At 39.3% G+C, this 21,548-nt stretch overlaps 4 protein-coding genes across 22 annotated transcripts; 2 read left to right on the forward strand and 2 right to left on the reverse strand.

Moving 5' to 3' along the window:
- Nucleotides 1-729: 729 nt before the first annotated feature.
- LOC146252112 (diphosphoinositol polyphosphate phosphohydrolase 1-like) lies at nt 730-11,844 on the reverse strand. 3 transcript variants are annotated; one of them, XM_084679433.1, is made up of 8 exons: nt 11,815-11,844; nt 9,842-9,921; nt 7,615-7,792; nt 4,864-4,974; nt 3,314-3,358; nt 3,124-3,208; nt 2,738-2,927; nt 730-2,162 (listed from the first exon to the last, which is right to left on the reverse strand). In XM_084679433.1, the coding sequence occupies exons 3-8, from the start codon at nt 7,633-7,635 to the stop codon at nt 2,096-2,098; spliced, it is 519 nt and encodes a 172-aa protein (XP_084535559.1). In that variant the 5' UTR covers nt 7,636-7,792; nt 9,842-9,921; nt 11,815-11,844; the 3' UTR covers nt 730-2,095. The 3 variants fall into 3 exon arrangements, with proteins under 3 accessions (XP_084535559.1, XP_084535557.1, XP_084535558.1); XM_084679431.1 differs by lacking the exons at nt 7,615-7,792; nt 9,842-9,921; nt 11,815-11,844 and adding an exon at nt 5,300-5,552; XM_084679432.1 differs by lacking the exons at nt 7,615-7,792; nt 9,842-9,921; nt 11,815-11,844 and adding an exon at nt 5,300-5,550 and having other exon boundaries at nt 730-2,927.
- On the forward strand, nt 5,833-9,285 carry LOC146252113 (suppressor of cytokine signaling 2-like). 4 transcript variants are annotated; one of them, XM_084679430.1, is made up of 4 exons: nt 5,973-6,636; nt 7,090-7,355; nt 7,506-8,008; nt 8,107-9,285. In XM_084679430.1, the coding sequence occupies exons 2-3, from the start codon at nt 7,217-7,219 to the stop codon at nt 8,000-8,002; spliced, it is 636 nt and encodes a 211-aa protein (XP_084535556.1). In that variant the 5' UTR covers nt 5,973-6,636; nt 7,090-7,216; the 3' UTR covers nt 8,003-8,008; nt 8,107-9,285. The 4 variants fall into 4 exon arrangements, with proteins under 4 accessions (XP_084535555.1, XP_084535556.1, XP_084535554.1 ...); XM_084679429.1 differs by lacking the exon at nt 5,973-6,636 and adding an exon at nt 5,833-5,912 and having other exon boundaries at nt 7,506-9,285; XM_084679428.1 differs by having other exon boundaries at nt 5,976-6,769; nt 7,506-9,285.
- smim29 (small integral membrane protein 29) lies at nt 11,025-14,791 on the forward strand. Of its 7 annotated transcripts, none has more exons than XM_084679447.1 (6): nt 11,025-11,308; nt 11,662-11,762; nt 11,961-12,264; nt 12,516-12,541; nt 12,641-12,746; nt 13,080-14,791. In XM_084679447.1, exons 3-6 carry the CDS (start codon nt 12,160-12,162, stop codon nt 13,146-13,148), a joined length of 306 nt encoding a protein of 101 aa, XP_084535573.1. In that variant the 5' UTR covers nt 11,025-11,308; nt 11,662-11,762; nt 11,961-12,159; the 3' UTR covers nt 13,149-14,791. The 7 variants fall into 7 exon arrangements, 4 of the variants coding, with proteins under 4 accessions (XP_084535573.1, XP_084535571.1, XP_084535572.1 ...); XR_014732016.1 differs by lacking the exon at nt 11,025-11,308 and having other exon boundaries at nt 11,315-12,264; nt 13,080-13,705; nt 13,949-13,992; nt 14,203-14,791; XM_084679445.1 differs by lacking the exon at nt 11,662-11,762.
- Nucleotides 14,792-15,226: 435 nt separating this feature from the next.
- hmga1a (high mobility group AT-hook 1a) lies at nt 15,227-21,498 on the reverse strand. Of its 8 annotated transcripts, XM_084679436.1 has the most exons (7): nt 21,366-21,494; nt 21,163-21,186; nt 20,279-20,391; nt 18,889-18,969; nt 17,914-18,045; nt 17,779-17,835; nt 16,947-17,545 (listed from the first exon to the last, which is right to left on the reverse strand). In XM_084679436.1, exons 3-7 carry the CDS (start codon nt 20,375-20,377, stop codon nt 17,462-17,464), a joined length of 453 nt encoding a protein of 150 aa, XP_084535562.1. In that variant the 5' UTR covers nt 20,378-20,391; nt 21,163-21,186; nt 21,366-21,494; the 3' UTR covers nt 16,947-17,461. The 8 variants fall into 8 exon arrangements, with proteins under 8 accessions (XP_084535566.1, XP_084535568.1, XP_084535562.1 ...); XM_084679440.1 differs by lacking the exons at nt 16,947-17,545; nt 21,366-21,494 and adding an exon at nt 15,227-16,939 and having other exon boundaries at nt 21,163-21,350; XM_084679438.1 differs by lacking the exon at nt 21,163-21,186 and having other exon boundaries at nt 21,366-21,498.
- Between the last annotated feature and the right edge of the window lie 50 nt (nt 21,499-21,548).

Genomic DNA, 21,548 nt, shown 5'->3' on the forward strand with positions numbered 1-21,548 from the left:
ATGGCACCAGGATGCACTGTGAGAACATGACAAGCCGGTGTAGGGAGAGTGAGAGTGATGTGCTGGTGGGTCTGGCCAAGCATGTGGATGTCTATTTGTCACGTGCCACCTTACCTAAACATAATTGTAAACATACGGAAGACCAAGAGCAGGAGGTCATGATGATTAGGCTCATCGATATAAAGTATTTGCCAACAGTTTTGGCAGTCACATACATTTTGTGTTTGTTGCTTATTGTTGTGGTGTTCATTCACACATTGTTTCTCAATAATTGTGCAGTGATCAGTTGCATTTTGAATAAAAGCTTGATTTTCCCTTCATCACAAAAACCCACATCATTTTTTGGGGGCCCTGACATTAAATAACTAGCTAACTTCATTTCACTAAATCATGTCATCAGCACATGGTAAAGTGTGAACAAGTTAATCAGGTGATATATATATATATATATATATCAATCTGATTGAATTATCAGAGCAGATTGATTTATATAAAAGAGGGAAATCTTTGCATTTATTTAATGTTTTGTTTTGTGTGCAATTAAAGCCTTTTAAACATATGAAAAGCATGTTATTGCTTTCCAGTATACCATAGAAACATGAAACAGTTTCTATAAATACTAAACCAGCAAACTTTGCAAAACACAATCTGTCATTGCTAAAACTTTTGGCCACGACTGTATTGCTAGATTTCCCTTTGAAAATTAAGAAAGGTCAGACACACAATAAGCAGTTTGCCAGTACGTTTTATTTAACTTGCATGACATTCATATCGTGCAAACATACTTAAAAACTCAATAAAACACAACTGCAGTGAAAAAAGGGTATCTGAGGGGACAGCCAATAAAGATGAGGCTGTGAGCAACTATTGGTTAATTTGTTCAATTAAAGGCCCAGTTTCACAAGAAAATAATATTTTCATCCATGTTGTTCCTGGCTTAACAATAATTAGTATGGCAAAATGTGCTGCCAAAACCTCACAACCTCTCAAACAGACCCGTTTTATGTAGTATTACTTTCATCAAACTTTTTGTATTATAACTAAAACACCTCATTTCAACACCAGGATGGTGTGCACAAAATCCCCTGGACACTCATTGTATAATACTTCCAAAGTATGGCAAACAATATGGCCAGTGGACATATACCATTGAAAGCATTCCGATGTAAGTCTACTGTACATACTAGATGTCCAACAGGCATGAAAGAGAGCCTAGTTCTTAAAAAAAAAGTTAGGAGTAAAAGTCCAATCAAATCCACAAAAAATGGCTATATTATTGAATATCATATGCATTTCATTATTTTCAATTGTAATGTCCAGAACAATCTGTTTATTGTCTTCATTTTACATTTGTGACACTACCATAAGAGAAAAGGAAGTGGTGAGACCCCTCATGGCAATACATGACTTATATACTAAGTGTGTTGACATGAATGACATAAATGATAAAAAACAGCAAATTATATGGCCGTCATGAGATTCTTAAAATGACTGAATAATGGCATAAACATTAAAATATATCAACTTATAACTAGTGCATCTCAGGACCAACCTAGAAAAACAACTAAAGTAAAATGTCCAGTGTTTATTGGAAAGAAAGGGGAACTATTGCAGTGTAAACATTAAAAATACAATTCAAAGGTATGATGAAATAATATTTGTTTATACTGATATTTACAGTGAGCGAACCATATCACAACAAGGCCAGTTTACACCTTAGTGATCAGCCTCTCCAGAACAAAGTATCTTGCTTGCAGTGCACGTACACAGCCCACTCCACTGAGAGCATAATACATATATAATGGCATAACCATCAACCAACATCTAAAATAAATAAAAACAAATGTACACGGACATAAGTTAATAGAATGAAGTGAAGAGGTGCTGTACAGTTGGGATACATTATTTTGTGATTAAAGGGGAAGGTTTAAAAGTTTAAAACTCAACAGCAATGTCTCTTCCCAGAAATCATGAACGGGTTACTCTGGATAAATTCCTATTCCATGTTGTGAGCAGATTCAAGCAGGAACTATTTTCTTTCCAACCAATTACACCCGCCAAGCATTTCACCGTGCAGAAGGAAGCGTACGTATACTCATGGGAGAGAGGCTTGAGCTCCATGCTCATGGTACGGCTGGCCGGTGTACTTCGGATCATGATTTCTGGAAATAAACATTTCTTTTGAGTTTTTCCAGATGTATGCCACTTCGAGCGCCACACAACTAGCCCAATCTATTTACATTATATTGATGAGAAGGCAGACATCGGCTTTACAGCAGATATCTCCAAACCTGGCAACTCACACTAAAACAATCTAGACAGATGAATAGCACTGTGGGTAAGAGAGGAAACATTTGTTTTTGATTTGAAGTTGAACTGTCCCTTTAATTAAACATGATAAACAACACTTCATAATACTATTCCCCAAAGTATCAGATTTAGAAAATCTACCCTGCATATGAATCAGTTCAACGTTGCATATACATAAGTGTTTTCACAGTAGAAAGTCAAAGCAACAAAAAGTCGCAAAAAGCTGAAAGGCAAACATTCAAACTTCAATAACCAAATAACCTGTCTCTTGTCAAGTCTTTACATTCACTCCAGCACAAGAAGTTAAGGCTTTTCAGTTGTTGTTAAAGTTAGAAAATAAGCAAAAGCATAACTGTTAACATATTAAGTAAAAAAAAAGAGGATGTGGAGGTATCCAGAAGCCTCTGTAGCACTAAGCTTTAGTCACCTTTTACTAGACATTGAACTCTGGCTGATACTGTAGGAGGTAGAGAGGTCTCCTTCCATTGTGGCCATCATTGGTGTCATGTTGCTGGTGAGGCAGCTCTGGAGGGATTCAAAATAGGAAGCCTGCACAGGCTTATGGCAGAGAAGAATTCTCTTGGCATCCTCTGTAGTAAACCATTCCCGTTTTCTCCCTAGCAAAAGAGAGAGAAAAGTCAAGCAGCAGTCTCGACTGCTATGATGTGTACAACATAAGAATGCAGCATGACAAATACTGGTTCACAATTGTATTGTGTTTTCACAGACACAGATCTGCCTGTCTATATTTTTACAATCCCGCAAGAAAATATATTTGTATGTTGTGCAAACAGAATTGTCAATTAATCTTACCAATATTTACAGAGTCCTCCCAGTCCTCCAAGATGTCAGTTACTGTAAGGACATAGACATACGTTCTGTGCTTCCTGTCTCTGTTCTGGAAAAGAGGAAGAGTTTGTGTAAACATAGCATAACAAGCTGCATATCTTCTATGTTTCTCAACATATTTAAAGATATAACAGTTACACTGAAATATTCTTACCTCAAATACCCCAACTAGCCGCCCCAATGTCCCCTTTACACCGGCCTGTGAATTTACAGAGATACAGAGAGTGTAAAGACCTACTCTGATAATCTCTTACATTAGTAGTGTGTGTGTGTTAAAAAGAATTACAGACAGCATCAAAAGTGGATGAGTGCATTACTATGTTACAACATTATTACAGCAGAACCAAATGCTGTGTCACCAGAAAATGTATATGGGTAATGAGATCTCGGCTGACCTCGGCTGATAAAGATAGTATCACGACTACTGGGTATATGGTATCTGAGGGGACAGTGGGATCTGATCTTGGCAGCCACTAAATCAGTGGTGCCGTCAGGGGCAGCCCCAAACCTTTTGAGTGTAGCAAATATTATTTTTCTCAGCAACAAAACACAATGTGTGTGGTGTGAGTTTATGTAACATGCTGTAACAGTCTGTCAAAATAAATGCAGTGTCTCTAGCATGTCAGTGAAAATCTCTAGCTCTAACTAACTGTCTGAGGGGCTGTGAGTCTGATGGTCTGCACTGAGTGACACTAGTGACAGCGGAAAGAGACTAGAGAAGAAATGAAAGAACTAGGCAAAAACAACTGAGTATTTTGGAATTTTTCCAAAAGAGGAGTAAAGGTGAGGTTCTAGCTTATAAATAAATTGCCTGTTAATTTATGATATAAATACGATTTGGCGCCTACTGACAGTCAAGATAACAATATGAGGAATGTTAGACATGAAGCTAAAAAAAGTTTTGTGGCTCAAATTAATGCTAAAACGTTTCACTCGCGCGCTTGTGTGTGCCCTACAAACAAAATGAGAATACAAATGCATACAGTGTGTGACTATTGTTTCGAGTATATTAAATGATAATTATGTTTTAGGTAATATGGACAATATGAGCAGAGACTCTTATTTTAACGGTCTGCCGAGACCAAAGGACCTTGGGAGACAAGTATCTTCCTCTTCCTCACATGCATGGAGAAGCTGTGAGAGAACAGACATCTTCTCAGTCTCTTTTCTCCTGTATCTACAGTAATCTGCCAGCTGGGCCTCCTGAGCCGGGCCTGCAACACTAGCTTTCTATGTTGATATGTTGTCCCTTGCTGAGGTCAAATAAACTCTACTCAAGGTCCTAAGGGATTGGAAAAATCCCTGAATGTTAACAAGGTCTGACAACAGCAGTGTTCTAACATTTCTGAAAATCACTTATGGCTTTTGATTTTGGTGCACCACCCCAACATTTTCGGTGGCCACTCCTATGAAAGAGTTATGGGGGTGCCACTGCACTAAATAAATCCCTTCTTCAGGTTACAGATTAATTCTATTTATAATCATGCACTATTTAAAAGGGTTATGCATAGGAAAAGGCAGCAACAGGCATTTCCGTGCGTTTACAGCAAATGACTATGCAACACAAACTATTTTTTGAATATTTTCTAATACATGAGCCATGGTTCATTCTTTACAAATTAACACTTGAATGGTACGAATGTGTGGCTGCTTTTGATCCACCCCCCTAAACCATAAATTAAGATATAATTCCAAAACACATACCTCCTCACACACTTCTCGAACAGCAGCAACGTTGGGCTCTTCCTCAGGTTCCATTCCTCCACCGGGTACAATCCACTTGTCTGGATGTCGCCTACTACTCACCAACAAAACCTAAATGCACCGTGGAACATTTAACTATTATGGGACTCACAACCAATGCTTTTTGTATTCCGACCGATGATTATCATGACGACTATCTTTGAAATACGTAAGCTTCGCTGATCGCATTCACGAACACTCACCCAATCACTTAGCTAACTGAAAGTGGGCTTGGTCGTGAAAACAGACTACAGCTTTTAAAGCGCCAAGCTCTTTGACCAACACAAGCGCTAAAGGGAAACGTTTTACTCTCGGACTTCTATCCTTTCAACAGCACATGGGCTCTAAACCTGTTACTCTATGCTTGGCCCGATTCGTTTTATACCCTCGGATTTACCTCTTCCTCACTCTCGCTTCTGAAGCACAGACAGGCGGCGCGCTTCTTGAAGCCATCTCCGTCGTATGTCCGCGTTTGGTTCGATTTAAGCTTCATCATTGCGGGTTTAATAACAGAACCAGTGTAGGGAAAATAATCTTTAAATCCTATAACAACACCTCACAGTAAATATCCTTTTAAAGTTCGGAATTACTACAGTAAACTTCTTCGCTTCATTTTTCAAGCGCATTTTCCGAACAGACGCCATTACGCAGTACGATCCATTGCGTAATCTACGCGCATCGCGTCGAGTTTGCGACGTAGGCTACTTAACCCCACATTTGTATTCTTGAGAATGCGATTATCCTTAAAGGTGTATTAGCCTGCTGAAGTTTCCTGAAGCTGATCGTGGAATCGATGGCTATGATGTCAATTTCCTGGAATTTGAGGACTGCAATGTTGTCTGATTTATATCTAGCTACAATATTATAGTAAACTCGACAGTAGCCCCGTTCATATTCCAGAGTGCACACATGTAGGGTCAGTCCACGTGATCGACCCAAATAAGGAAAGGCTAATCATTAATGAAGACGATCATCTGTTAGACGTAAGGTCCCCTCTGCTTCTCTGAAATGTGAGCGTGTTTACATGTTTTTATTATGCAAATTTGCCTACCAGACCCCTATTTTACCTTAACATTTAGTTTTTCACATTATGCGAATTCGAGCACATCGAGGGTTATCTTAATCCCACCTTGCCTTTTTGCATGAGTAATTCGCTCAGACTTTTTGTTGAATAACTATTATAAAACAATGTAAGTCTTCGTTTTAAAACTAGGCCTAAAAATACTAAGCCTACAGTCAACTAGGCCTAGACTAGAAAGCATTAAATAAAAACATGATGTAGCCTATACGTGGATTTTATTAATCTTTTTACAATTTTGCGACAGATTACCGGTGCAGAGCTCGAGTGCCCAGTGGATAGACCTAACCGTGTACACGTGACCTGTCTTTCTGGGAATGTTCCTAGAAAGATGTGCGCTTGATTCTACCGAGTGAAAATGAAAACGCTGTAGCCTATTGAGGGTAAACGGAATGCACAAAGCTGGGAGCATGAACTTGCCAATGCGTGTGTGAGTGATCGCGGGGGACAGGGGGAAAGTATGAATAGTATTTTCTTAACCAACATATCTAAGACAAGGCTGGACCAGTCATAAATGTTAATTGCATTGTAGACTTAAAATCATAAACAATTAATAGCCTACCTAAGACTAAACGTTCCAGTGAAAGTAATATCAACTGCAAGCTATAGCCTAGTTACGACGTCAGACATCTGTCGGATCTTACTTCCAGACCACGGTATGAACAATCCTTTGTTTGCTGTCAATAATAGTTTATGTAGCAAAGCAGTCGTCAACACGTTTACAATTGTTTTCAGCGATCAAGCCACAATTGGATAATCTTAAAAATTATTGAATGTAACCTAACTTTTGTGAGTACTATAGGCTATAATATTACCAAAAATGTTATTTTTGAGAAAAATAACATTTGGCTATATTTTGGTGCTACAGAAGGCACATGGCAAAGCTTAAGGCGAAAGAGAAACAGTCATACTCGGTATATCGAATTCCTTTGTGTTTACAATTGTTAACATGAATCTTACTGAATTATGTTTTACTTGTCATAGCTTGTTTCAAATGTATTCGCAGGCATGTTTTACCCACTAGGCTGTAGTTTAATCAATGAGTCCGGCCATGGTCTTTGAATGTAAAAAAATGCGCTCTATGCTATACTGGCTATTTTTGCTATTAGTGTTTAACAGATTTCGGATGGGTCACTCAGTGCGCATCTATACTCCCTGACCATTAAAACAAGTGGACAGCAAACTGGGCGCCTCCGGAGCCTCACATTTCGCTGTGTTCCAACGCCAGAAGATTCAATGATACTACCGATTAGTGTCCCCGACAAGTCCCTCAGTACAGCCCAGTTTGAGAACAAAAAGCTGGACCCTCGTCGAAATGAATCTAGTCAGAATGCCGCAGATCTGCAAAAAGCCATGTCCCACCTTCACGAGTCTGGTTAGTGCCACAATTGTGTTTTATGTCTGACTATTTCAGGCACTTTTAATAATTTCCCCACCGTATCTTGGCAACCTTCAATAAGATTGTCGCTCTTCCACATCACAACTCAAATGATTTGCCTTTGTCTATGCTTGGTGTATATTGCAGGCTGGTACTGGGGGGCCCTGAATGCTGCTCAGGCTGCCCAGGTGTTGACTGAATATCCAGAGGGTACATTCCTTCTGAGGAACAGCTCCTACCAGGGATACCTCCTCACCTTATCTGTGATGACCAGCATTGGCCCCACTCACATCCGCATTGAGTACTCTGGTGGCCTGTTTGGTTTTGACTCCTTGATGGTGGCACGGCCACGGCTCAGGCAGTTTGGGAGTGCAGTGGATCTTATTCAACACTATTCTCTGACTTACAAACATCTGGCCAGTCAGAAAGAAGGTCTGAAAGCAGAAAAGGAAACAGGACACACAGTTAACTCTGGCCCAGAGCATTCATTGCAGCTCAAGCTCACACAGCCCCTCTTCAAAAGCTCTCCCAGTCTACAGCACCTCTGTCGTGTAACTATCAATCATCATTCTCGCTCTCACCAACACTTGCCTCTACCGGGGAGGCTACTCGACTTCTTACTGGAGTACCCCTTTGTGCTGTAGGAAAATGTATGTATTTGGAAATGTTTACCACTGAATTTGACTTTTTACATTGTGTTGATGATGCCTTTAATATAACTGATGATGCCATTTGATTCCCCCAACAGTACCATATCAAAGCACAATTTAGTTGAACGAACATCCACCTCTTCATCAAAGTGCAGTTTGTGTTGATAACCATTAGTTTTAGGGAAAAATAGCTGATAATCAAAAGTTATTTTGTGCAATAAAACATTTAAAAACACATCCTCTTGACCTATACTGTACATAAATGACAGTGATTTATGTGGATAAGATGAAGTGACTATTTAGAGATGACTAGTGAGAATGGGGACAAAAAGTGAGAAAAACTAGATTAATGCCTTTTTGTTTACAATTATTTCTGGACAAAGCATGTGTCAAAAAGAGGTTTGTACAATTTAGTACAGTATTTTAAAATACCTTTGTTAAGGTATTTACAAAACATTGTTTAGTGATGATTTATTCATTCATGTAGTTTACTATATTATAATAATGTTTCTACTCTATTGGTGTGCTTGCTGAGAGAAAGACTACTGAAGATATCTTGCATACGTATTATTCTTAACATTATTTGTTTGAGCTCGGCCCAGAATTCAAATAATTCCTTTCCAAGTCTTTGGATTTCAATTAAAAATGCTCCTTAATCGATTCTGTCCTGCTGATTAGTCCATTAATTTCCTTAAGAACCCCCTACATTGCTTTCTCAGTCAGTTATCTCCCTCTTTACATACACCACATTTTTACTGTCAATACATCTGTTTATCATCCAAATATTTCCCATAATCAGTTTTACTCTGGGGACATGACAGCTACTCATACTACTGTTTTACCCCTACATCCTTTATTTATCTCATTCAATTTATAATGATGTTGTTTCTTCTTTCTATCCTTCTATTTGTCTTACTGTTCCATATACCTTCAATTCAAGTCACATTTACATTTAGTCAATCTTTACTTATCTGCTGATTACGTTTTAGTAGACCCTATATTGTTTAACTTGTATGGTCATTTTTTCCATTGAAATTATCTTAAAGACAGGTAAATGTAGTAACATTATAATATGTGGTCGTTGTTGAGTTATAGTTAAAAGGATTAAATACATTATACCAGATAATTAACAGAATAACTAAATAAATAACTTGAGAGAAATTCTGACCTTGCAAATTATGTGATTTGCCCAAAGCTTTAGCAAACGAAAGACAGCTCTTTGACCTACATTTTTAAGTTGAGTTATTACGTCAATAAAGTTTTTTTCTTTTTTAACATGTTACTCAGGGAATAGTTTATGTCTAAGTATATGAGTAGATAATGGTGCACAGCTTAACTATTTTGTATTTCCTTGTAGCTCTTCAGTTTTATCCAACTTTAGTCCAACTACCGCTCTCAGCTTTCTAGGAAAACCAGGCCTGCAGTAAGAATGTTCTCCCAGGAAACCATAGAAACTGGAACAAAGGTGTAAGTGTACTCAAGAGTGGCGAGGAGACTGGTCATGTAAACACCGATGCCTTTTCTAAGAATGATGAAGTCAACTTGAGTTTCACAATTTCCTGTTATCAGCTGTTTCCAATTCAACTTAAGTTAAAACCATTTTTTGGGATACATTATTTGCTCTTTGTTATACTATTTGTTTGATGACTGGTAACAAAAAAATAATCATGAAGTAACGTAGGGAGTTAACATGCTTTAATAAGGAACAGTAATGTGGTATTGCATACATGCAAACGTTTGCGTGTGTGCATGCATTTGTACCCATTCATGTGTGTGTGTGTGTCTATTGCATGCTTGTGTGTATGTTCTTGCAGAGCTTATTGAGTGACTCACAGTTCTAGGAAGGAAAAATTCCTGGAGGTTGGTGCACCCGCAACTTACACCCACCTTATTCTCTGCTTCAATGCTTCAACCTAGTAAAATGGAGAGAAAAAACAAGAATGCAAGCTGGTCAAAGTGTAAGAGGATAAAATATGTAAAAAGCAGTTCATCTGAATATTCTCACTCTAGTTCAGATATATACACAGTGGATGTTTTACACAAACCCTTTGCACATTTTCCCAATAAGTTACTCACAAGGGAATTCTCTTAAATAGAACATTGGCTCTCCCTGACGATAATCACATTACTTAAGGTTACATCACTTTCAAATGGGAATATCAATGGTTCTTTTATTGAGTTTTGTTCTTCTTAATTGTTAGCAGAGCATATTCCATTTTCACTATATACTGTAGCCTCTCTCTTTCTCCCTGCAGTTTGTGGTATTAATTACCAGTCATCACATGGATGGTGTATTTACAGCTCTTTCTCCTCATTGTAATATCATTTTCTCTGAACTGGCTGTCTTTGAAACAGAGAGTCATCTGTTTTCAGAGAGCCTAGCCTCTGTTTTCAATCAGAGCTGAGTGAGGGGGGAGCAGGGAGGATGGGTGGAAGCACACACTGTGCAGAGCCCAGTGTGGGAGAAGAGAGTGAGGGAGCATTAAGAGAGCTGGTCTCAAATAGAACTGCAGTTCCACAATTGCAGTTTCCAGTTCCTGGAAAGAAGGAAGTACTTACTGAAAGATGCAATAATAAACCTGCCACCTGAAACTATTTTAACCACACTGTATGGACTCTGAAATGCATAAGTAGCATTGGTTAAATGCAGTAATGTCTCCATTTACTAAACAACTGTTTGAAATGTTTTATTTGAGTGCTGAAAGTTTCTTAGTTTTCATTTTTGAAGAGAGCTGACTTGCTTATTGTTGAAATAAACCCTTAATGAAACGCAACAGGAGGATGTTTGGGTCTGTGATATTAATGGCTCATGTAAAAGGTTAAGCGTTCAAAGAAATGTCACTTTTAGCTACCCATAACTGAAACCATAAACATAGGCTACTTCCAATCTCAACCTGTCACAAGGGCAGCCCTCTCGGTCTATCGAGAACTGGCGACATCTAGTGGTGACAAAGTATTCTGACACCTTCTCGATAAAACCTGTACATCCTCGAAATATCTTGGAGCTTAGTCAGTAAGATTGGTCTAAACAACATGGTAGCCAAATGGGCACGTTGCAGTCGTCGTGTTACTGCATTCTTACGCAATAACTGCTAGGAAAAGCCTTATATCCTAGATCTGCGATCTGGAAATACGATACGGTTGCGTGTGATCCACTCAGAGATATTTCATTGGTCGAAAGGCAGTTGAATCCTGCCTTGCTTTTAACTGTTAGCTTGTCAATCAAGATTTGACATTGTTTACTTCCTGGTCGGCGAAGACTCCAAAAAATGTCTTAAGGGAAAACGAAATAACATAAGGGTAAGTGTTTAACACATCAACGTCAAATAATCGTTTTGTTCAGATCTTTAAATACATGACATGTTATTTATTACGATAATCAAGCGTGTACGCAGTTGAAGCATTTATTGTACACTAAGTTTTGCATTCTTACTATAGAATGGACTGAACCTTTGTAAAACAATGCGTAGCATACAGTACTGTAGGCTAACGTTAGATTTCTTTCTGGCAGAAGCATGCGCCTGTTCGCGCCTTGTGAATGTGCACATTGTTGGTTTTCTCACATGACTTACCGTTTAGACAATTTGGCGTTCCAGTGTGACTTCATTACGTTAGCTATATTTTGTATTGTAGCTATAGCTATTACTTTACAGGTCAAATATGTGTGCTGAAAGGAATTGTCACGTTTAGACATGTAGGCCTGCATGGTCGGCTTCAGGAAGAGCTATACATTACCGATTGAGAAGGACACAAGGTGGGGATACTTTACTATAGTAGCCTACCCAATGGATACCCAATGAACTAACCTGTTAATAAAGACTGTCAACTTGGCCGTGTATGAAGTCTGATGAGGTTTGCATACATCTGCCAACAACATATTTAATAAGTTAACATTTTACACCTGCCCTCTCTCCCAACCATGTGCAAATTATTTTCCCTCTGCTTCTCTTAGGCGGATTTCACACTGATTAAGGAAGGGGGAGAAACCATGTGAAAGTCACATGAACGACAAGCATGAGGCATAAAAAAAACAGGGAGGAAACTTGAGGATAGGACTACTGCCACACCACTGTCTCATAAAAGTAATTAGCTGCGTTAGCCTCAATACCACTAGGCTGCCCCCTCTCCCACCCCCTACCCAGTCATATGCCATGAACAACACGACTCAGCCCCCTACTGTAGATGGGGATGGAGCAGTCAGCTACGTGTTGGTACCCTTTTTCCTCATCACCATCATCGGGATAGCAGCAGCTGTGGTGAGTGACCAGTAGTATATGGCTGCATGTTGATGAAGGAGGAGGAAGGGAACAATAGATGGCATCTTGACTACTCTAGGCCAATGTGGTTCATTGGTTTGCAGCGCATTTTAAATAAAAAGTGTTAGTCATCCTTGTGAAATATCTCCCCGTGGATTAATAAAATACTCCATCATGTGAAAAGATCTATGTTGTCATGTTTACCCTCTTTAAATATGTGACTTTAGCATGTTTCTTGTTTTTGGTTGCAGGTAATGTATGTACGCAAGAAGCAAAGGTAAATACATTTTTGTTCTTTAACCTTAGTTCTGTAATTGCAGTTAACTTATCTACCTCAAGTCTATATGGTAAAATCCTTTCCCATTGTTTGCATCAGAATTGACAGACTGCGACACCAGTTGCTACCGGTCTATACGTACGACCCGTCAGAGGAGCTGAATGAAGCTGAACAGGAAATGTTATGGAAAGAGGAGGATACTAAGGTATCATCTGACCCCATGTCATTAAAACACCGAAAGAAACTTGATTGAGCTTTGAGTTAATTTCAAGGGTGCAGTGATCTCTGAGCTACATTTGATGCTGTTTGGTTTGACAAACAGAAGAGGGCGATATTAGCCCAAGATAAAATGTATAGTTCCTCAACTCAGGATTTAAATGCACTGCATCACATGTACATTTCTATAAACTTGTTCCAGACACAGATTAACTACTGAATCATATTTTAAATGTCAATGCAATCAACATTGTTGTCTGTTCTGCTTATTATCAGGCTGACAATACTAATGGTCACATGCAATATTTCTCGGGATCTACAGGTGGTGCAGGGATGGGCTAGAGCTTACCAGCATCGACGCCCCCTACTGACAAAAGACATCCATGCATGAGTGTGATAAGTACAAAATTGGACATACCGATCAATGAGGATACTCTTTGGCCAGAGGTGTCTTATCAATGTATTCTTAAGGAAAAGCATGCACAGGAGAACGGCCCAGTCATTGGTCATGCTTTGTCTCATTGTCATAATCTCTCCACTGTTAAAAGCTCTGATGCCAAGTGTGTGTGCCTGACAGTTGCAACATCTCCAAAATCACAGCACATAAGATGACTTTTGGATCATATTTATTTGAGTTTATTTATTCAACTTTTTAAAACTGTGTTTCTGTGGTTAATAATGTAAATGCTACTGACACTAGGGTGGTATATCCCATCTAAAGAGTGGGTGGGTCTGTGCTCTAGATTGCCTTAAATGTGTGTTTGTGGTGAGCAAGGTAAGGACAAGTGTCCTCAGGGTCTAGTCAGATGTCCACTCTTTTTTTCTTGCAAGCAGCATCTGAATTGATCTGGGAAAGTAGGAGTATGAAGTCTATACACGAGCTGTGATAATAATGGGTGAGCAAGTACCATGCTGAGGACTAGAGTTTCCCTCCTGTTGTCTAATAAGGTTAGCCATGACTATTATGTGTCTCGCTGTTTTTCTGCCCTGCAGAGTTTGCATGTGAGCAGATTTCTTTTTGTGTACCTTAATGCAATCCTAGAAATGTGATGGCACACAATGTGTGTGTACTTTATTTCCCCTTTTTGTTACTGAACATACTATAACAAGGTTCCCAAATCCTAAACATAGTGCTTGAATATATGAAGTGTCAAATAAGAAAATAAAGTAATTTACTCTATTTATATCTAGGTATCTACCAGCTCCTTATGGTCTGTGAATGAACCCATCCCATAGTAAGTCCCTATGCTTAAGCTGACTCTTATGACTCTCATGTTTGGCATGACAACCCAGATGTGGAACTACCACATCCCCTCCCACAATCTGACTACAGCCCTAAATATGTCCTGTTTGGAAAACATTGCCCCTTAAGCGGAGGAATCAATTGAGTTGAATGCCATAAGCCTGACTATGATAATACTCAGGAAACTGTTTTTCTCTGATAGATGTCCCCATTACTCCATGTTTGCTGTGACCCACTGGCCCGCTGTTGTAAATGTCATTGCTATGAATATAGGAAAGTGTTTTACGGCATGTATAGGCTACACCATTGTCAATCAGTGAACTTTGTTTATTGTAGCATTTTGTCTGATGAGCATTACAACAATTAACTAAATCATTATTGGGGGTTTTCTATTTGAGACTACTGACTACTGAATAGTAATTCTCTTGAATTCCCCTTCATATTAATTTGGGGCTACATTAGACGTCAACATGGCAGAATTGTAATTGTTTAAAAACAAAACAAACAAACAGATAATCCCTATGTTTGTAGAAATGTATGTATGAAGCAAGTGGTTTATTTTAGAAAATGTAGATAGTACCGATACAAATGTATACTTTAAGTACAATTCTGACAGCACTGTTATCAGTACTTTGCACACTATCATTATTGCTTCTCACTGATGGACTGTCCATAAAATGTGTTATTTATATCTAAGTTAAGCAGAGGACATACTGACCTTTTATGAATGACCTGAATGTGAGGTTTATGCAATACAATAAAATGGCACTATCATGCCTAGCTCTTGGTAATGTGCTTTGGTGTATCTTTATGAAGCACATTGTAATCCCAGCAGATTCTTAGTTAGAACAAAGTATTGACTCAAAATACACCAATAGAATAAATTCTTGTTTTTATTGACCATTTCTTAATACAAATTGTCATAGGGAACCATAGAAATATAGACCTTGTACATTTATAGAAAATGTACATTTAAAAGAATGCTCCCTTCCCATAGACTTTTTATAAATGAACATACATTGATGACTTTGGGGTATTGTACACGGTCAGAACTGTCTGTAATTGAATATGAAATAACCACTGTCCAACTGAACATGATGTAGAGCCCTGTAGCACAGAACGCACGGAGGCTGAAGACATACTAACTTGGATAGAGTGCCCAGTCCTTGTCACTAAACATAGACACATTAACAACATTGTCCATGAAACTCTAAACCAAGCAAACATTTCAGTGCACCAGAAGAGAATTTATTAAAAAAAAGATCAAAACACACCTGCTAATCTACCACAGTCAGTGAACATAGTTTGCCAAGCTGACAGGTCTCCCTGACTTTACACACGTTTTAACAACCTGTCTGTAAGATCTATTCATAAAACAAGAAGAGCTGAGCGGTGTGTGTGAGCGCACTTAACAAGCTAGGCAGTCATCTTAGAATACCTAATTACAGTCAGATAAAAAAATACACACACTATTCAATACAGACATCTCTCACTCACTAGTCAGAGATTACATTGTACAATGGAAACCAGTTAAATGCAATAATATGGTGAAGTCAGCTGTTGTGTGAGGTATGAGAGTCCAGGGCCTGTGTGGCCCCTTTGCAGTTTTCCGGGTTTATGACTGAGGTTGTAGCAGCTTAGGTTTGAGGATAAAACCCAGTAACTGGACTGTGATCAAGAGTTCCCTGACACTGAGCAAACACAAACAAGACAAACATTTTTTTGTGGATCAGACAACAGACTCTGCATCCACAAAGACAAGCATACTACATCAACTTCCGGACATAGATACTTCGGTATGTAAAGCAGCGAGAGATTAAATGGAATGACTATTGTATAGACCCACTGGGGATACAATGACAATAACCTCTCTTTAACAATTAAGCTCCAAGTTTGCAGAACTACTTTTTGCTTCTTGAATCTATCAAAGTACGCAACAAATACGGTCGAACTGTAGGACCAAACAGAGAACAGTTAATGCAGAGTTAATGAAAGCTCCCTGAAGTGATGAGATAAATGTTATTCTCAACTTGTCGCTTGCCTAACCATGACACTGTCACTGATGTTGAGTTATCATCAAAGTAAAAGCAGCATACTGTCTCTGGCTTTAATTACATGTTATAACTCAGAGGAACAGAATAAAAACGGTCGGTCGGACATGACTAATATGTGGATCTGTGGATAAAAAGTTAAACATTTCATACAAGCTTCCCCAGTAGAGCCCATAGAAGGAGAGAAACGTCTATCACAAAGGTCAGTTCTGGGAAGAATTCTATTCTGCACTATTAATGGAATAGTAGGGTAGAGGTCAGATACACAGATAAGACATGAATAATACGTCTATAATCAGCTATTGTATTCTTTTACTATACATCCTGACGATCAGCTCCCGTACCTATAAGTAGGCATAAGGGATAGACTAACCACTTCACACACAAAACAGAACAGCAAGTATAGGTAAAATCCACCATTGTCCAGTATAAAACATGGAGAAAGTCTATATGTACTAACAGCTCAGATAAGGGTACATGGAAAAACTTGTAACGTTAAGCGGAGAAAAGGTCCTACACACCGTCTTTCGGAAAAAAAGGTCCAAAATCTCCTCAGAGCATACTTTTGTCCAGTAGAAAATACTTGCAAATACCACAACTTACGCATAGAGAGAGAACTGTAACCTGTCTGATGATTTGATACTGTAAAAGGTCCATTGTTTATACAGTGCTGTTGCAGATAAATCTGATGAATTATGTTGACCCTCTTTTAGCTCGAAGGCAAGAAGTGAACAGTGGAGGTTGGTGTGGCACTGGTATTGGAAATTCAGTCCAGCTCTGCTTAATGGGAAGTCAGTATGTTGAGTGAGGTAGCGTGGGTGCAAGTTACTGGTCTTCCTCCTCTTCCTCTTCATCAGATGACTCCTGTGATGTCTTTTCTTCTTTTTTCTGGGATAAATCAAATAAAGATTCCCAATGTTTCTCTCCATTAACTAATATATTGAGAAATACAAACAAAATGATACAAAAAAGAAGTGACCTATGCCCCAGACATAGGTCTGGGGCATCTTCAGTGATTCATATGGACGGTGAGTCATGGTTAGACATCCACCTCTCCACCCCTCCCTCTCCAAATGCCCACCAACATCCTCCCACATCCTCTCTGAAGTTCTCATTCATAAAAACGAGGCCTGTTAGGTCGGTTACTACGGGTCATTCCCCTTAGTGACTAATGCAAGGCAGGCTTGTAGGAGGACTCCCTATTCACTCGCAGATAGAAGATAGATGAAAAACCCCACTATACAAATGTGCCACTATATAAAATCAACTCATGGTTCAAAATTACACTTTGACTGATTTAAGCAGCACTGAGAGCAGAATAATGACTGACATACAATGACATGCATTTACAACTCCATGTAGGTCAAATAGCTGCCCAGTACTTTGGGAGTGTTTATAGGCTCTGTGTGACTAAGGCCAGTAGGATTTCTGGCAGTAGTTCAAAGTGAGCATATTGAAGAGAACAAAATAGCTGTGATGAGTAAGTGGTGATTCCTCAAAGAGAGGAAGGAAGCAGAAGGGAGAAGAAGAACGGTCATTTAAGGGAGCAACATTCTCCCACAAAGACTCATCGTAAGAGTCTTGAAAATATTTACAGGGTATATTAGAGGAAGAACGTATCACATTCAAAACAACTTGTCAGCTTCAACAGTGAATGATACCCAAACAATACCTAGACATGGATACATTAATCTGTGTATCCCTGGACAGCCTGTTCTATTTCTTACCTCCTTCTTCGGTCTTCCCCTTCGTTTCATTCCTGCAGATGAGGATGCTGGTGCCTTCTGTGGAAACCGAGAACAAACAAGTAAATTATTCTCACAAGAGATGTTCCATTAACAGCCACTAGGGGGAACTAATACCTCTGTGATGAGGCAGATGGCAAAAGGGGCATCGGGTTCATTGGCTATTATCTGGGAAGCCGACAGGAACTGCACACAGGGCACTCCAGTTCGCTGGCCACCTGGTCTGAGACTCAGAGACAGCTGGTGAAACTGGGCAAGAGACAAACTAGCAGCAGCTCTATCCTCACACATACACACACATGCATGTATACATATCCACACTCACATACACACACATGTGCATGCACACGGAGCATCTAGGATATGGTGCTTAGAGTAGCTCAGGGGTTGGAGCGAGGGAGAAATCAGCTGTTGCTATGGCGACGACAGGGAGAAAAGAACTAGAGCTGTGTGCTAAAGGAGGGGGGGGGGTAGTGTTAGCTTGGAAACAGTCTTGCGGCCTCTGCACCTGCAACACACTGTGCATGGCAAGCTACAGGAAGCTGGAGGACAGGAAGTTTGGGGGAATTAACCAAAAGTGAGCGTGTCTTCAAACAGCCAGTATACTAAGATGTTACAAAGGGAAGCCCTGGTCTTGGTATTTTTGACACTTGGGGGGGGTTGAGCTTAAATAGCTGTTAAACTATAAATCAAATGTAACAACAGGACATCCTCTTAACAGGATGAGGTTAGATGTAGCTGTGATGGCATAAAGGTCATTAACCGTTGCAGGGACTGAATGACTCTTTACAAGAAAGTTGAAGATCAAGTCACCACCACCACCAGTAATAGTTTATTGCTATTTGCATGCAGCTAATTGTTTCAAAACAGAGCTGGCAGCAGGTCATCATAGAGGGTGGAGAAAGCAGGTAGATGCAACTGAAAGTCAAAGACTGAGGCTGCATTAAGTGCTGACTGTTGTCAACTTCAAACAGTAACACTAAAGACAATCCTTTCAACAGGATGGCTGGTGTAGGTCTACCATGCTTGCATCACCAGATCACATTTAGGCAACTCTTCTACAAATAAAATTGTGCTGCATTATTGACTTACCTTGCCCTTGGTGGTTGTCTTGTTTTTGCTACCCTTCGGCCTTCCCCTGGGCCTCTTTGGAGTAGGGGACCCACTGGGCTCCTGAAAACAAGAGGAACAGTCAGGAAAATTGCTAAACCTTACATGTCAACAATCAGAGAGATGCAGACGTCACTGGACACACAGTTGTAAATACAGCATCTTCTTACATGAAAGACTTTGTAATGTTACAAAGAGTGCACTGTTCAAGGTCGGTGCAACTGACACCAGTTGCTACTTTAAGACTAACAGGTGGTCATAGACGCAGGTTGCCAAGTTCTATTGACTATAACAAGCTCTATGAAAATAACAGTTCACAGCAAATAGTAATAAGGTTGGGGTTATGGTTAGCTCATATAATATTAGTGATATCATAAAAGAAAAAACAGAACACATCTTCAAATATTTTTATCTTATTGAAATGAAAAAACTTTAAACCTCTTAACAGGTCTAAAATGAAATGAATTTCAACACAACTATTATATGCAAGCTATAAGTCATGAAACAGATGAGTGTGAAATAAATGTGCACAGATATTCACACACTATAACACTAACTAAATACTTCACAGAGTGGGTGATGAACATCCAACACTAATAAACATGATGAATATGTCTGCCTATATACCATAGTAGTACAGGCTCTTATTACCTTCCCAGGGTTTTTACATTTGCAGCTAATAGCAACCAAGCAACACAATACCCCTACACCCTCAGGTGAGTGGCAGCTCCATTGACCAGCAATATCTTTGGCTCTGCATATGTCAACCAATCAGTCAGGAGCAGTGGTGGGGTATGTGGTTCACCACTTGTTTTAAGAGATTCAGATTACACATCCCTGATAATCCTGTCAGACCACAGGAAGATCCTTTCAGATGTCTACACATGACCAGTGAGGAGCAGTTGAGTATTGGTCAACATACCCTGATCCGATATCTCTTAGATCTACAGCAGTAGAGTAAAATGACTGACTTAAATTCCAGGTAATCCATGACGGAAGCAGCTACATATGACACCTCGTGCTCTCTACATAGTTTCTGGGGACTGTTTGTCTATCCCAACCAGAGAAGTCCAGTAGCTCTGTTCACCATGTTGTTGCAGCTAAAGAAGGATAGCCTTAATGGCAACAACACCCTGAGCCTTTCGACACTAAAAGGATCAAATTAAACTATTGATGTGGGCACCACACATTCATTTTGTTTACCTCTAATAACAGTGTTCCCAAGTCAGACACACAAATGAGTACTACACAAGCTATTTGACAAACAATATTGAACAATAAATGAATGGTTTAATGTTGCATTGTTATTGCGCAATAACTGACATGCAATATAATACCAACCTTATATGAAGTGTTATAGTGGGCTACTTACATCTGAACTTTTTGCTTGTGGCTCTTTCCGAGGTCTTCCACGCCCCCTCTTCTCTGCCCCCTCTTTCTCTTTTGGAGAGACAGTTCCCTTGTCACTCATGTTTCCTTACTAACCTGAAAAATGTATGAAATATAATACTTGTGATTTAAGAAATTAAAATAATTGTATTACAGTCACAGATACTAATAACACGTTAATTATTTCACGTTATAATTGCATAACTTTTGAAAAACTGAAATGATAGGAATAACGGTACAGCATAATTGACCTAATTAATCCGAGCCTATTTGCAGAACTATTTATGTCGCATCTGCGCACTATTAATGGGCTAATGATGAGGGAACAGGAAGGATTTCAAGACTTCAACCGGCTTGCACAGTATTGCGAGGGTAGCAATACGAGGCCTTGCTCAGTGCTCAAGGGTCTGACATCAAGCAATAATTTACTTACCGGTCATTAGCTAAGGCCCAGTTGCTACAGCTATTACCAAAATATATTAGCCAACACAAACAGTGCTTTTCAGAGACAAACTACATGCGCGAATGCAACAATGTATAATTTCCCTGGTAGCAAGTAGCCTTCAAGTGTTCCGCGATGTTTAAAGACCAGTTCACTCTACGGATGCCTCGCAGTTCCAGCACCCGAAACACGCATTGCACAAAACGAGGACGAATATAAAAATACACATTAGACAGTCTCGATGCGAGCTTACTATGCACATTTAAACGGTCATGTATGTGAAAATACGAAATATCGATCCTGTACCACGACGCATTTGGACATTTTCACCATTCACTTTTTGTTTTTATCAAGCGTTTTCAATTCGTTCTAAGAGTTAGTGACCATATTAGTTATGTTGCATTGTTTTCTAGGCTTGCTCTTACCTTTATCCCTTGAAGAATATGGCCCTGACCAAATACAAACGAAAGAGTGAACAATCTCGTCTGCCTCTCTTACCGGTTAAAGCTTTTAAAGCTTCTGTCTTATTCGACAGAGACAACACATAGCCCGCCCCTTTAAATCCCAGTGTCTGCAACGTAAAAAAATACAGTAGAGAGGAGAAGTGCAAAGATTTTAAGAAATGTACCAGGATTCAATTGAAGCAGGTTGATGCAGGTCCAATGCCAGCAACAACAAGAAAAAAAGAAAGCAGAAAGAAGAGCATGTGCGTCTTTTTCTCTAAGAAAAAGAAAAGGCGCCAGCCTCAAGGAGTTTGTAGGCAATTTAAAGAGCCGTCCTCATGGGAGCTCTGGCAATGAAGGGCGGAGAT

The sequence above is a fragment of the Hypomesus nipponensis genome, chromosome 18 (assembly GCF_054491055.1).
Source record: "Hypomesus nipponensis isolate SF chromosome 18, ASM5449105v1, whole genome shotgun sequence".
In the NCBI taxonomy this organism is placed as follows: domain Eukaryota; kingdom Metazoa; phylum Chordata; class Actinopteri; order Osmeriformes; family Osmeridae; genus Hypomesus; species Hypomesus nipponensis.